The sequence below is a fragment of the Scomber japonicus genome, chromosome 13 (genome assembly GCF_027409825.1).
Source record: "Scomber japonicus isolate fScoJap1 chromosome 13, fScoJap1.pri, whole genome shotgun sequence".
Lineage (NCBI taxonomy): Eukaryota > Metazoa > Chordata > Actinopteri > Scombriformes > Scombridae > Scomber > Scomber japonicus.
The window spans coordinates 19,498,278-19,514,764 of record NC_070590.1 but is presented as its reverse complement, the minus strand read 5'-3'; the positions used below and the strand labels follow the sequence as shown (position 1 = coordinate 19,514,764).

The window sequence follows — 16,487 nt, the reverse complement described above, 5'->3', positions numbered from 1 at the left end:
GCGTGACTGAGAGTTATATCATAGTCTAAAATAGTATCATGTGTCTGACAAACCTGTATTATAAACTAACTACCCCACCCAAAAATATGTTTTTTCTCATATTATTTTGAAAGAAAAAGCAACACAATACCAGGTGTACCGGGGATTGGCATTAAAATGGCAAGCTTCCTCCTGTAAATATCTGCTTTTCTTTTTATAATCCGTCCATTTCTGACAAACAATAAAAAACACCACCTTGTGACCTGCCAAGATTGAACAAATGTAATGCAGGGGCAGGCCACATCTAGAAAAACATTGGGGCTGAACCACACACAGTGAAAGGGCAGTGAAACATAAAGCAGAAAAAAAGCAGTTGTGTAGACAGGCAGTGAATTGGGGCCGTGTTCTTTGGTCTAATTATAACCCAGAAGAGAGGACTGCTCGCACAGTGGCTGCCCCTCTGTCCGCTGCAGTTACAAAGCCTGATCTAAGTACTGGGTGGCACCTCTCTGTGGTCCACAGTTACAGCTGCTGAGATTCCTCATTGGTTACTCAGCATCGATGAGAAAAACACAATGAACTGATACGTGTTGTTTTTGTGCAGCTGAGTTGTGACTCAATAAAAAAAAAAAAGGTTTAAATATGAACAGCAGATTAATGACTTAAGACGCGCTGATAAGACCTCTTTACAATTACAGTAAATGTCAGTGACAAATCATCGTCATCTTAATCCTCTTCAGCTGCGTCTCAGCATGTATAATTCAATGCAATCTGATGCAGCGTCATCACAAATATAGCCATTGTACACTTGAATCTTAAATACTTATCGAGACTGTATCAGAAACGTGTTGCTTCTTACAACCTTACAATAGGTTTTTAAGAGTGCATGTTGTGGTTTTGTATTGAATTGCATTATATTATAATACATACAAATATTGAAACACATCACAATATTATCAAAAACCCTCAAAATGCTGCCGAAATACAGCTTTAAAAAATGGCTCAATCATAGTGATGAAACAGAAAGGCTGTGATGCTATGATGACGAACACTTAACATTTAGCTTTACAGAGGAAATACTGCATGTGCTGAAATGTCCTTAGATTGTAGAGGTGTTCATGATAATATTCACATCATCTAAATTTGATTAAATTACACAGAAATTATGTAAAGCGTCATGTTGACACAGTAAATGATGTGTAGGCACAACACTCGATTACCAGCGTTAGCAAGGCTTATTAAACTGTACATTCATTCTCCTGCTACTCCTTGATTTTTAAGTGTATAAATTCATACAATATTAATTAAAGGCTTCTGTTGGTGCTCAACAGCAGAGATAAAAAAAAAAAACAAACAAGCTGGGAAATAAACTCACCGAGCTCCCCGGCAGCATTCCTTCCACCAACAGCATAGAGGTGTCCCTTGAGTGCGCTGAGGTGGAAGAAGGTACGTTTCTCATTAAGGCACGCCACCTGGATCCACTTGTTGTAGCGAGGGTCGTACCGGAACACGGTGTCCACTGCTGTCTTGCCTTTGGTGTCGTAGTTGCTTTGGCCTCCCACCACGTAGAGGAAGTTGCCGATGACTGCAATGCCGTGTTGGTAGCGAGGTGCATCCATAGGTGCCAGCGCCTTCCACTCATGAGCCTTCTCATCAAACAGACGCAGCTCCTTACTCACAACGAGCTGCTGCCGCAGAACACCGCCCAGCGTGACCAGGTGGGCACTGTCTGAGCGGATGGCTGTCCGTTCTGACTGCATAACTGGCTGCATGTAGGGCATCATTTGGTAGTTGCTAGCTTCCAGGAGAAGGTTGACACAGGTGTTGTCGGTGCGCATAAAGTCCACTGTCTGCACGTGATTGATGAGCTCCTGGGGGTTCATGAGGGGAAAGCGAATGTTCTTCATGAGCTTAGAGGCATAGTCCATACGACCGTCTTCGTAGCGTAGCCAGCGGCACGCAGCCTTGAACAGGTCCAACTCAGTGCAGTGTTTCAAGCTGTTGCTGGACAGTACAAAAGCCAACCGTTCAAATGGTAGCTTGACAAACTCTCCTGTGCCCAGCAGTGAGGGGAAGTTCTTCAGGATGAAGTTGTTGACATATTTGTCCACCTCTGTGAGGTTATATGTGTTGGCAATGCGCCCCACCTCTACACAGTTGTCGAGCGAAACCTGCAAAGAAGAAGGAAGAAAAATCTTGGAAAGCTGCAACTAAGACTGAAGACACATCTCAGGACATGAATAACTGGATCTCGCAAACTTGTATGCATAAACTTGGACAAAATGATTTAAAATAACAAAACATTAGTGATTTAGCAATGAGGGACGCTGCAGTCAAAGGCAAATTAACAGCCAGTGTGCACCTGTAACACAGAACATAAGCAGTTCACAAGAGGATTAGCTGTTTTCTCTGTTTTATCACTGTTAATGTAACACCCTTCTGTTTTCAGTCTGATGGCAAGAGAAATAAGCAATGCTTCAACATGGGCTCTAGCAATTTGTGATTAGCATAGGCAATAATTAAGAACAAAATGATTATTAATTCATAAAGTAATCATTAGTTGCAGCACTAATGTGCACTCTAATTATCAACACAGTCTTTCTTTGTTATGTTTCAGAGATATTCATAACTTAAAACAAGCACAAACCTTCTGAACACTCCAAATCAACATACATGAATATAGGCAATTTTTCCTATTTTGTTCACTTCAAGGACATTTTTATACACAGTGACTGCTGCTATTTTCTATTGGAGCATTTAAACAATTTACCTGGTGCCTTTTTAAGAATCACAATAATCAAGTTTGTTGAATAACACATAAAACCTTTTTTTCTTAATAGTAAAGTTATCAAGACTAATTAATTCTGCCTGGCAACTTAACCTCACTCTCCTCTCCTTCATCACCAGACACTAATCCTGGTTGCTGTCAGTCACTCATCATTGCTCACTTTCTGCATCTTTACCAGAAAAAGAATCAAATTGAGATTGGATGAGAAATTATAATTAAATATCACTTCTGACAGTTTCTACTAAATTTTAGCAGAAGAATACAGACACATTGACACACAATCAATAGCCCACACAAAATCCTTTGTGAAATATGTCTCCTCCTCTAACCCACAGACACACTTACAGGACTTCTACTGAAGTCTAAATCCAAAATGTTGTGGCAAAAAATATTGAATAAAACTTCAGCATGTATTTGAAATGATCTTTGGCTGAAATAACAAGACATAACAGGACATTAGGATTTCAATGACCTTATGCATTAATGTCTCTGTTGTGTTTGTGGTGAGATGTAGCTGTGGCTTGTGTGTCTGGTTTCTTACCCCAGATATGAGAAAGACCTTGCAGAAGTCCAGCACAGGAAGGATTTGTAAGAAGCTCGCTGCCTCAAGTGTGTCTTGCAGGTTCTCCATGTTGAGTGACAACTTGGCTGTGTAGATGAAGTCAATGATCTTCTTTAGGCCTATTCGGTTAACTCCATGAAGCTTGATGCACATTAAATCCTGTTCTTTCATTCCACCTGCATCAGGACAGAGTAGGGGATAAGATAGAAAAAGAGATATTTACACCTGGTGCAACTAATACAGAATCTTATTTGACTATAATCTATTCTCACTAATGCTTCCATAACTGTATAAATAGGCTAAAAATGTAAAAAAAAATATTTCATTTTGATGCATGTGCCATTATGTGTAAATGTAAATGAAATGTATTTAGTGTCTAAGGAGTACTGCCTACAGACAGGATTGAGGGCCTTTGGGAGACACCTTTGTTCAGCATCTGTGCTCACACAGCTCCCTCATCACTAATAAGCTACTCCTCCTCACTCTACAATAAGTACAGTTTCTCCTTCACACCACTTCAACAAGCTCTTCTTCTATGCTCATTGCTGAACCTTCTTTATCGCTTTAAAAGCCAACATCTCTCAACTTACTGCCACCTCTGTCACAAAACGAGACCCAATATAACCCTGACAGCTGTTCCAAATTTAAAATGTACTTTGATTGCTCATTTATGTAATGCATGTATGTAATATAAATGAGTTAGGCTTTAAATTAATGATAAAATGCTCCAGTGAGGAGAAATTAAAACATCATTTAAATAGGCTACATATTAATGCAAAACTAAGAAGCTGAACCTTGTAAACATTACACCTGCTAAACATCAGCATGTCAGATTTGTCTGTGTGAGCATGCTGATGTTAGCATTTAGCTTGCTAGCATAGCTGTAGACTGCTACAGATAGACTGCTCCTTAAAATATCCTTCACACGATGCATGTATTTAAAAGTACTCGGCTTCTTCTTCCTCTGCATACACATTCATACAGTGCAGCAAGGACAATATAATCATTCACATTTATATTCATTACAGGTACAAATGACCATGAACATGGATGCATAACAATGACATGGCCAGGTTGGTAGTATAACACTGAAACGTTCATGAATTATAGATTCAAACACAATACTGGGGGGATGCAGGCACAAGGTCATCCTGAGTGAATTCTCTGGTGGCAAAAATGACAGTGACAAAACTGGGAAAGCATTATAGCATGGAAATGCTCATGAATAAAAAATACTTTACATTAGGGTACAACACAGGAAGAAGGAAGATAAAAAGCAATCAAATGAATGAATCATGGCAACAAGAAGCACACTGGCCTAACTGGTACCAGTAAAATTGCCATTGTTCTGGTCAGTGTGAGGCTATGTGGACCCACCTGTGAACATGGCTTTGAAATAGTCAGAGGAGGAGGCCATCATGGCACGGTGTACAGGGAAAGCTTCATCGCCATCCCCAGCCACCAGCGTGACGTCACATAACAAACCCTCTATCCTCAGCTGGTCAAATCCCTGAAGAAGGAGAAAGGTGACAAAACAGAGAGATGATGTTACAGAGTAATGTCGAGAGGGCCTAAACCTTAAAAGTCTTACTGCAGTGGAGTGGACCTTGGGTTCAGATCGAATAGATGTGATTATTCTAACTCTCATCAATTAGGACACAGACAAAAACACAATCAAATCTATCTCAGCCAGCGGGTTTTTACTTCCATGTTTCAGTGTAGATCAATCAAAGTACCCTCAGCCACAGCCTGTCAGAAATGAGCTCATGGACCTAAAAGGGTGCGTGACAGACCTCTGCTCTAGCTTGAGCTGCCCAGCTGACTGTGGCCGGCTTGTTTTTTTTACTGGCTTGCACGCAACTGGCTCTCTGGTTCACAATGATACGTTTAGTGCTACAGCTACAGTATATAGTCTCTGTGTAGGCTTAGCAACACAGAGGGGAGCTGTACAGCATGATAAAGCAGATAAAGTCACTGCTGGGTTTAGTATGGGAAATTGTTGATTTTCAAAATGAATAAATCACATCCTTTACCTTTAAACAATATGCTTAAAGGCTGAACTGATTATTAACATGTAGTCAACTACAGTGACTCTTTTCTCTTTTCATATTTTGCACATGTTCATCTTCTGCATACCTGAGGCTGTCTACACGTGTGCTCTCAAACATCCTCACACCATATTCTTCACACATGGTTTCACTTACCTACACACCTGACCTCACTCACAACCACATCTACTGCTTTTTGTATTTTTTGGCATTTTTGGAAGTTAAAAGCATCCTTCATCTCTATCCCATTATTTGCCAGAGTTCATGAGTCAATCAGGTAGCACTAATGGCATGAAAGGCAGAAAACATCAAATTCATGTTGGTACATGTTTGCTACAGCAAATCAGCAACTTTAGTGATTATCAGCAGTGAGTTTTCATGGGATTTGCTTCCATATAAAAATCTAAATGAGACTAGCTGAGTCCACTAACTAACTGTGGCTACAGGGTGTGAGATCAGATAGCCTAGAAAAGTCATTACTGTGCCCTGACACCGAAAGATTAATGAGTGGCAAAGGCAGCCAACAGCCATTCATTTTCAATGAGAGCTGGTGATGAAGGGCAGCCACTGCTGTGGCAGCAGCAAACAGCACAAAGCCAGCAGCCACTACAACAACTTTACTTTGAGCTTGAAGAAAATCAGTGGTAACATGTGAAAACAATGTCAGCATTTGCAGATCGGAAATTCCTGCTGTAATACATTTTCTTGCTTTGCACTTAAATCTATAAATCAATTTTAAAAGCATTTATCTTATTGATTTCTGATGCTGAGTCACACTTTTTTTTGCTGTGTATCTATCTTATATAGATAGCACAATTAGCACAATTTTCAATTGATTGTCAATGGTTTCATTTTCTGCTTCTCCTCAGTGTACTCATCGTGATTATTCACTTTTCTGCTGTATGAGCTCTTTTCATGTTCTTATTGTAAGCATGAAAAGCATTAAAAAAGATGAGATATGAGAGGGTAGTATAAGCTCTATGTCAATATGATGTTATGTGCTTCAACTGCATTCAATAAAGTAGGTCACTTCAAGAACTCACTCTTTACATTCTTAAATCAGCAATATATCATAATATTCATGTTGTGTTCACTCAAAAACCACACAGAGATATTAAAATTGTATCCAGCAATTCATGCCAAAGGCTCTTTAATGTAGTTTTAATTCTGCAGTGTGGATGTAGAGCTGCCGCGGTTTCCGCATTACCGCAGATACGCCCACCGCAGAGTCAAGCTGATTACCGCTTCAGTGCTGAGTGAGCGGCTCAACTGATGGGACATTAGACATTTATTCTCTCAGGCTTGACATAAAGAATGATGTGCTAAGACATTTAGAGACATAAAGAATAAATGCATTTGAAAAGTTGATCATATTGAATCAAAATAAAAAACTAGTTTCTTTTTTCCTGGAAGAGTTGTCATATACTCAGGGTGTAGACGATTACACGTTAACAATATCAGATATTTTTTCAGTGTATAAAGTAGCTGTGAATGTTTTCGCTAAAAAAATCAATACCGCAACAGCTCTGTGTGGATGATTTTTAAGAAGGACTGAAACTACTAAGTTCAGTACTGGTAAAAGTTCCTGTTTCTAGTCTTAGAGTAAGCGCAGATTAACTTGGAACGGGCTTCATCTCATTTCAAAACTGATGCTAAGAAATCTGAATCACTGTCTCAGCAGCCTGCAAGCAGTAACATTTAACAGAGAGAGATACAGTACGTAGCGTACATTTCTTACAGGATCTCTGGAGGAGAAGGAAGGAAAACATGTGAACTTCATTTGAACATACATTCATATATTTGTAAGATATTTCGAACATTATGTGAGTGAACGCTCACCTGAAGAACCACTGAGCTGTGTGTGTTGCTTGTGAAAAAACGCGTGTTTCCAGTCTTTGATGCCTGAAGGTGAGCAGAGATGCCCATATCACCATAGCCCAGAGCAACTTTCATGTGAGCGTCGTCGTCCTCCACGAGGGATCTATTAGGAAAAAGGAAATAATGTTTTTACTTCAAAAAAGGGCTCGCAAAAACACGTGTTTCTGTCTAATTTTAGTTTATGGGAAAGTGGGACAGAGAAGGTTTTTTTCAAGTGACGCTACTTAAGGACACGGGTGGTGGTAGTCTAATTATTACAAAAAAATCTGACTAGAAGGATCTGAAACTGGGGATGAGATGGGGAAAATTGTGGCAGGGGAAATGAACAAAGTTGAAGGTTCCGCCCTCCACATAATACCTTCAGAGGAAACTCATCCTGCTCTCCTCAGTGGTCTTGAAATATAACAAGCTGCTTCCACTTTTGATTTTGTGTACCACTATAAAGCTAAATCTACCCTGAGTGTAACATCTAACAGTTCTCCGAGATATCTTAATTAGGTAAAATATTGGAAACAGGAGCTGAATGAATTAGATAACTTTAGCTTGACATCCTTCACCATAAGACCAGTAACAAGTCTGACTCTTATCAGTCAAATTAATATCATTAACAATTCAAATGTCTTGGAAGTAAATACTGAAATACCCAAGTCTAACACTAAATGAATCTACAGTAAACACAGTCAAACAGTGTTTTATATTACGTGGGGACAATCTGCATGTGTATCCATATTATACAAATGCTGAAACAGAGGTATAAACAACTTCTTGTTGTGTTGTGAAATCGCACTGTGAGAGTAATGTTTTATTTACAGCCATTATGATCAAACTGAATTCCTTAGTTGTATAAATTGGAAAGCTACTAGCAACACACACATACTCAGTATTCAATCCAATGTCTGACAAACAACAACAACAACAGTCTCTACAAACATCCGTCTGTCCATTCAACCGTTTAGTCCAAAGCGACATATGTCAAGAACTGGTCAGGGTGGGTTGAAGTCTGGCATGGATACTCATGGTCCTCTGAAGATGACCATTACCAATGATTTCAGTGACCCCTGACCTTTCATTTAGTCAACAACTATTTGATATTACATTTGTGGTTGATATTCATTGTACCCAGTGAATGTTTCCTGGTATTTTAGTGAGACCTTGGCCATGAGTTTAGTGCCAAAGTTCACCATTTCCATATGTACACAGATATCAAAATCTAACACACTCATGCTCCATAAGTGATGAACCCTTTCCATTTTGTGCCCTCATACCCCCAAATAGATAAGCAATGAGGATTTTGATGACGTCATGGCCTTTGTTGTTCCAAACCAGGACCAGCTTTTCATTTTTTCATGTTTTACTCAATCAAACACTTCTGTATCATGGGTTGGCTTTAGGCGCCATGAGCACGACTTCAGGAAACAAGACATAAAAAAAAGGTGCATCACAGAAAACATATTTTTAAAAATAAGTCAAAAGGTAAAAATGAACATTTTTGTTTAATCTTTGTGATTTTGAAAAAATTCCAGCACTTAGAAACTGCAGATAGCCTCTCTGCAGAGGCTTGCTAACTAACAGACCCTAATCTTTCTCGACCTTTTAACATGTACTGACACTCTGTGTTTTGGCTCAGGCGGGACAGCAATGGGTGTGAAAGCTTTCCCCTTCAGTGAACTGTACAGCGATGTGATACTTCATCTCTTGGAGTTAAATGAGGGCACAAAAGCTGCACAGCATTAAGAAACATCATCAGATTTTTAGAAACGCAGTACTGTGACCATAAAATATGGAAGCACAATACAGACACGGTTTGTCTTTTTTGGAGAGAAATGCTGATGATGAATGAGGTAAAAAGAATTTTTGAACTTTTTGATTGATTTATAATCCAGGGATTCAACACGATAAGAGAAACATGAGTCTTTAAAAGGCTTTCATAATCTGTAGAGTCCAGCTCTTATCATCCTGCTGCTACAAATCTACCAAAAATGTGTAAAAATTATACTAAAACTAGGACCTCCACTTGTGATGTAATTTAGTGTAAAATCCTTAACTGATCCACACAGACTGAGCACTGGAAGATGGTAAGTGTGACTCAGACCCCCAAGGGGGACACTCTTGGGATATGGGGACATTTTGTGCTGACAAAACTGACATTAGCGAGTGAAGCTCATTTGGGTAAAGTGTACAGACTGTGGATTAACAGAAAAAAATCAGCTGTCATCTGCTATCAAACAGCAAAACCGTCTCTAAAAGGTTATCACATGAACAAACAATGTGGACTGCACTGATTAGACTTGGTACTAAAAATGCTTCTCTTTAAGGAGAGTAAGATCAGTTGACACCAAAAAGAAATTACTTTTGATTGATAATAATGGGGGTGTATTAAAAAAAAAAAAAAAGATGCAAACTGAAAAAAAAAAAATGCCCTACAAGGATCTACATTTCACGCACTGAATGGAAACGGGGCTTAAAATATTACAGCTATTCTCCGTGCAATAAATACAGATGACAGAATAGTCAATGAATGTGGCTTCTGAGAGTTTAAAGATGTTCATTTCAGATGAAGATTGGCCTGGTTTTGATAAAATATTCTTTTACAAAATGTCTGGCTCAGCATAGCAGTAAATTTGTGTCTTCAAACGGGCCTATGAGCATGCAGCACTTGTCAGATGGAGAAGACTAATGGTTTCTGGGTGGACTATTTATATAATGAAGCAATTCGAAGTCCTTGTGCAAATGAAGACTTGATTTTTTTTGGGGGGGGGGGGGGGGGGTTCTTTCTTTCATTCTTTTTCTTTTTACCATATGTAAGTAAGTGTCCCTGATGCTTTGAGGGGATATTACTCAACATTTTGGGTTAAAACAAAGCTTCAAGAGGCTATTAAAGTGTTCGGCAGGCTGCTGTCAGAACAATACAGATCTTTCTCACGTTTGATATGAACTTGTTCATTAATGTGGCAGATTCAGGCCGATAGTCTCATATTCAGAACTTATTTCACGTTAACTGAAAACATTCCTGTCTTCAGATGACAGTGACGCAAAAATAGAACAAAAGGACACGATGAGCGCATTTAATATTCTTTTCAGCTGATGGATTAAGGACATACATATCAACAATAACTCAAAAATGTCTTTAATGTTTAGAAGCTCACAATGTTTTTAAAATGAAGGCTTAATACCTAAATATGAAGCTTTAATTTGCATTTCCATATAAAGGTCTGGTTGAACAGAGAATAGAGGTGAAATGCCCATAACCATTTTGACTCATGATGTTCCCAACATGCACATTAACGTGAAGCTATAAAAAGATGTCCTTTTAATAATTATCTTTAAAGCAACTGTTGCATAGCGACTGATTAACTTTACAGACTGAATGGGAGTGCTGGGAGTTGTCTATGCAGAGATATGACAGAACATGCTGGAAATACAAAATAACTCAATTTATCTGCAAAGCTGTGAGTCACAGTTATCACGTAAGGTCACTTGGAGGTGCATCATAATCACCTCTAGTTCGAAAACTAAGGTTCGCTAACAGAGAGCAATTTGACGCGTTTAAGAAAAAAAAAGTTATATTAACTGAGGAATAAAGAATAAAAAGATATTTCACTTTAGGGCTCTGATACTTCAAGCCGACCTCAAGTCTGACAAAGTCGGACTGATCAAACGCTTTGTGTCCCCTCACGTCGTCACATCTTTGCACTCGAGCACACCACAAAGACTTCAGCTGGAGACAGTCGACTGCCCTCTTTCTTCAAGACTTTAACGATTAGACCATAGCCATTTGTGGGTATATGATGGATAAACATAAAGAGAAGGTCAGGTTGAATCTAATTGTCATTCCTATCACATGCTGTACAAGAGGTGCGAAGAACAATGAAGAATCATCAAAGACAAAAGACAAAATACACAAAAACATGGAAGGTTTCTGCTACCACAAGAGGTCAGGACAACTACGATCTAAGCTACACATGCATAAGATCTACTATAAACTGGTTTTTATAACTAATACTTAGTTATACTTTTGTTTTGATGAAAGGATGGCATCTGTAATAAGACAACATCTTACAGGGAAACAATGATGGACAACTACGAGGAAGTTGTGAACGCCATCTCCGCTAAACGCTAGGAGATGGCTTCTACAGTGGTCACGATCACATTGACACACAGCACAGGCAATGTACTGGTACATTTACCCCATCAGGTGGTAAGTCGGACAGGCAGCGAGGAGAGAGTGGGTTGTCCAAACCACAAAGGAGTGTTGGTGGCTGCCGGAACGAAACAAAGAAGACAAACAAGCTACAGCATCCCACATACTGTAAAAAGTTGTGCGTACTGAGACTGAAGCTGTGGCTGCATCTGTAACTAGTGAGTGATTGAAGATTATTATGAATAAAGAATTAATGCTGCTATTTATCATCGGAGAATATTTCTAACTATTAGCCTGCCAAATGCCTGCTGCTGATGCCAATTATGTGTTTATTTGAGCTCTGTTGTATTTGTGTCATGCTTTTGTTCTCACATAATGTTTAAAAACAATCACATATTTCATCATTTGATTTATGATGATATCACAATTCAAATCAACTAATTAAAGCCTGATAATGAGTGATATGTTTTAAAGAATTATGTGTTTCAGTGTTTAAGTTTCAAAACCAGTACAACACTCATCTTTATTAAAATTACTCACAAGAGTTTGAAATTAGGGCTGCAACAAACAATCATTTTCATTATCGATTAATCTGTCAACTAATAGATTAATCGTTTGGTCTATAAAAAAAAAAAAACTCTGAAAATGGTCAAACATGTTGGTAACTGTTTCCCAGAGCTCAAGGTGACCAACCATCCTTAACCCAAATATATTCAGTTTATTATCTTTAGAAATTACTTGAAGCGATTGCAAGATAATCAAAGTAGTTGTTATTAATTTAATGAATGGTTTAATGGTTGGCAACTAATCAGTTAATTGTTGCAGCTCTAGTTTAGTCCTTTAAAATGTCAGAAATCTGAAATGAAAGCGTTTTGTCTGTCACATTCACTGTAGTTTCTCAGTGTATGTAAATCATTTCAACATAAACTATCCAGCAGGAGATCAAACTGACAGTGCTACATTATTTACACTTTTATCAAAATCAAGATTAACTAAATATAAAACCTTACGTCAAACATGTATTAAGATGCATACTGCTTATCTCCAAATAAGGAATCAGTATGTCAAAAGCCTAAAATGAGAGGCAATTAAAATGACCACAACAAGCTTCCACTTTAATCTTTTTTTTAAAGTTATAAATTATAAATGAACATAAAAGCTGTTTATCTTTGAGTTTAATAACATTTTTAAAAGAGACCAATTCTTGATCTTATGATTACAGCACACACAATATGTTAGATTCCCAGTATAATATTTACAATCTGGAAACATCTTTCATCCCCAATCACATTAGCAGCTGGCTGGCAAACTCACAGCACCAATCAAATCATAGACGAACCATCACTCATATGTATATAGTTATGGTACAGAAGGGGTTTTGTTTTGAGGTTCTTAATTGAACAAATGTAAATATATCTTGGTAAAAATATGAACACATATGAAAAAACGAGCTGTTATGAGCTCAGACTGCAACTGGTTTTTACACAATACTCTACTCTCAGCCTGGAAAACACAGTTTTAACAACAATGACAAGGACAAATAAGAAGGATGCAATGATATGGATGAGCAGCAAAGTTACCTTCATTTTCACTGGTTTAGGTTTTGAGCACAGCTAGAAGGAAGAGGGGGGTCGAAGCGGAGGACAAAGTCGGAGGATTGAAAAAAAAAAAAAATTGAGGAAGGAACAAGAGTGGCATTCTATCCAGTCCCCTTATGTCAAGCCTAAAAACATCTTTCCACCAGTGACAGTTCGGGAAGCTAAAGTCAGCTCGGCCCTTTTTTCCCCCCCTGAGATGACAGTGGAAGGGTCTTAAAAGATTTATGAGTATGGCTTTGCCGTCTTGTCATGCTTAGCCATGCATTGATAGAAATCTCATTAATCTCATCTATTTCAGGTTCTGAATATCTGACAGACAATGTCATGGTTTGTAAAGCAAAACACCTCACACTACCTCCACTAAACCAAATCTGTCCCATTGACAAAAAAAAAAAAAGATCAGAAGACTCCTACAGTCTGGCTGCTGTTCTCCAAACCACTCACACAACAAAATGAAAACAAGTTACTACCCCGTGAAAATAACTTCTTATCGAGCTGTAAAGCTCAAGATAGAAACCCCAAAACAATGTAAGTGACGGTGCAAATGAACCACATCTTGTAACACCGTCACTGGTACGAAATCACCACCCAGACTGTTCTCATCTGTGCTTCTGTGAAGGTGGAATGAGCATTCAACAAACACACTTCAACACTTGACCCTCTTTAACCTTTTAGGACTTTGTCGACTGCTGCATTGCTTTCTAGTTGTTGTGTTTCTAATCCACCTCTCTACTTCCAGTTGTTCTTGACTGACTCACAGGATGTAGACTGTGGGTAAAAGCTTTTGGCTGACTATTTCAGTTGGCATTCTCCTCCTGTTCTCAAAATCCCTGTTGCTACGTGAAACAACAACAACATCCTCTGAGCTAGTAACCTACATGCTGAAAATAACAAATTATGTTTGTCTTTTTTTTTTTTAAATCAGTAAATGTTGTATAACATAGTCGACATGCGTTATTGTCAGGGCTCAAACGAGAAACCCCCCCCGGCACTATTTTGCAAGGACACCGTCGCTGCATCCTGGGCTCAGTGCCGCCCAAGACGACTGTGATTGGTTGAAAGAATAACCAACAAGGCAGAGTATTTTTTCTCCCTATAGCAGGTAGTAGGTGCAAGCAGACCTTTCTGTACAGTAATATTCTCATATCATCAGTATACATCTCACTGGCATTACGTACTAAAGTCTTATTTATAAATGTACAATCAGTGTAGATATTTAATATAGCACAGACTGTCTTTGGATGTCATTACAAAAAAAAAAAAAGTAATTCTCAAATATTAGGATTATAAACATCTATATGCCTTTATGGCTATCCAGGGGCTAACATACTAGTATATGTGCTTTTCTTTTCAAGCTTTTCTACCTTTCCTGCAAAACAACATATTTCCTCCTTGAACTTCACTGAAAAATCCACAACCAAAAGACAAAAAAAAAAGAAGTGGGTGCAGCCCTTGTTTCCCTTTCACCACACATAGTAAGAAGCAGCGAGGCAGAGAAAAGGCAGTACTTATGCAGTCTTAAAATTCCTCTCTCATACGTCTCTGTTCCATCAAACGGACTTTAATGCATATAAAATGTGACAACGTAGCCAGTGGATGGATCACAATATGAAAATGTGAAAGTGTTCATCATTGTAATGAATACAGCCATTTTTTAATCCATCAAAGTGCACAAATGAGTCACAATATATTCAGTGGAGATATTCTTTTTCATCCATTCGTAGAGTTCCAGTAAAAAGGAAACTATTACTTAGACTATATCAAACATCTGCGCCCCAGTGTGTCTCACAAATGTTGTTTGCTTTGCCCATTCTGATGAAAAGTGGCACTTCCCTAAATAATGTCCTGCCTCCACCGACTGAAAGAATAGCTGCACTTCTCCATTCACAGACTCAACAGTTACTCTTTTATAATGCTGGAAATCACACACGAACTGGAGCTTTCCCTTTAATTAATGTGGGGAACTCTAAATACTGACGAGAGTGCAACAAAAATAACACCCTACAGCTTCAATGATTCACCAAAATATGCCAAATATTTTCTGGTATTTTTTTGTCCCTTGACAGTTAACAGTTTGGGTTGTGGACTGTTGGGCAGGACTGAAAAATTAATTTTAGGTTGAAACAAGTATTATATTAATTGAGAAAATATTGATTGATGATGAAAATAATCATTATATATGCACAAAATGATATATGCAAATGCTCGACTCCACAGTACTTTCACATTTTTGTCATATGTATCGGTAAAGGAAACTATTAAACATGAGGCCCTCTGCTACTTCCCAACTATTTGCAGCAAACTCTGTCGAGGACAAACTATTCGTAATCTCCAGATAATCACTTCAAATCACTGCTAATAATCTTCAAAGATAATTGGTAGAATATCTACTTCTGTGGCTGCGGTACGCTACAATCAGACTTGTAATTGCACTTCGTAATCAAAGAGCACTTCAAGGTCAAGGCTTTTACATCAAAAAGGGGCTGCAGGATTTATGAGTGCCTAAAATTAACACGGTTTCAACCTGCGCCGCAAGCAGTTCGGCCAAAAAAAGCTTTGTAACGTGTCTGCGTGTGGGTGGAGCAGACAGATCTGTCAACATGTACCAAACACTAAATCAACCTGAAGGATGCTGTGAGAAAGAACACACCACCCAGCTGTGAGCAGTATGTGAGCACCAATAAAGACAAAAACACAGCCAGAATAATACTTTCATAATATGATTTTTTAAATAAATAGCAACAAAATAGGCTGAACTGATCTGTCACTGCAGATCTGGGAAATTATTCAGCATTTGTAGGCTGAGTAGGGGTCGTGTATCTGAATCCAAATTCTGGGCAAAAAGGCAAGGAGATGTGTCAAAGCCGGAGGGAGTTAGAGATGTCAGCATCTAAACGGGGATGAATGACTAATTGCGGCTCCTTTCACAAATCATGTAAGTCAGCAATATTGAACTTTATTCATATTTTTTAATTCCTCAGACTCTCCTTTCATTATATGTGGCAGCTACAACCCCTGAATTCACGACGTGCAGCTACAACATGTGAGCAGAACAAAGGTGGTGGAGAGGGAGCTCTGATGGGAACGAGTGACAGAAAATCTCTTTGGAAAAGCAAAGCGACAAGAAGAGCACGGTAGCTTCTGATCTGATAGGATCTGGATTAAGAATTTTCTACTAGATAGGAGTTTTGGGAACTTCTGCTATAGACGTCGATATACATTTATTTTCTCACCAACCTAATCTTTAAATCTGCAATAACACTTTTTTTTTCTCCAGTTCACTCAAGGCTGTCTACATTTTTCTGCATTTATCCTTTACTTTTTTTTTTGAGTCTGAAGTGTCTTTTCTTGCCCTACACTGTGTTTAGACACCTGATATGATCCATCTGATTGAGGGGGGGGGGGGGGGGGGGGGGGGGGGTCAGTCATGCAGTGCATCATTTTTTCTCTCTTTTTTGAGGGGGAGGGAGGGGCACTTGTAAAATATGTGGTG

The 16,487-nt window shown here is 38.6% G+C and overlaps 1 protein-coding gene across 3 annotated transcripts in view; it reads right to left on the bottom strand.

The window, feature by feature from the left end:
* Positions 1-16,487, bottom strand: part of klhl13 (kelch-like family member 13) — a 35,889-nt gene that overhangs the window by 7,173 nt on the left and 12,229 nt on the right. For all 3 annotated transcript variants that reach the window (XM_053331871.1, XM_053331870.1, XM_053331872.1), the window contains 4 exons: positions 7,217-7,358; positions 4,707-4,839; positions 3,309-3,505; positions 1,355-2,150 (listed from right to left, as the gene is read on the bottom strand). In XM_053331871.1, coding sequence (XP_053187846.1) covers positions 1,355-2,150; positions 3,309-3,505; positions 4,707-4,839; positions 7,217-7,358 — 1,268 coding nt within the window. The remainder of the gene's footprint in view (positions 1-1,354; positions 2,151-3,308; positions 3,506-4,706; positions 4,840-7,216; positions 7,359-16,487) is intronic.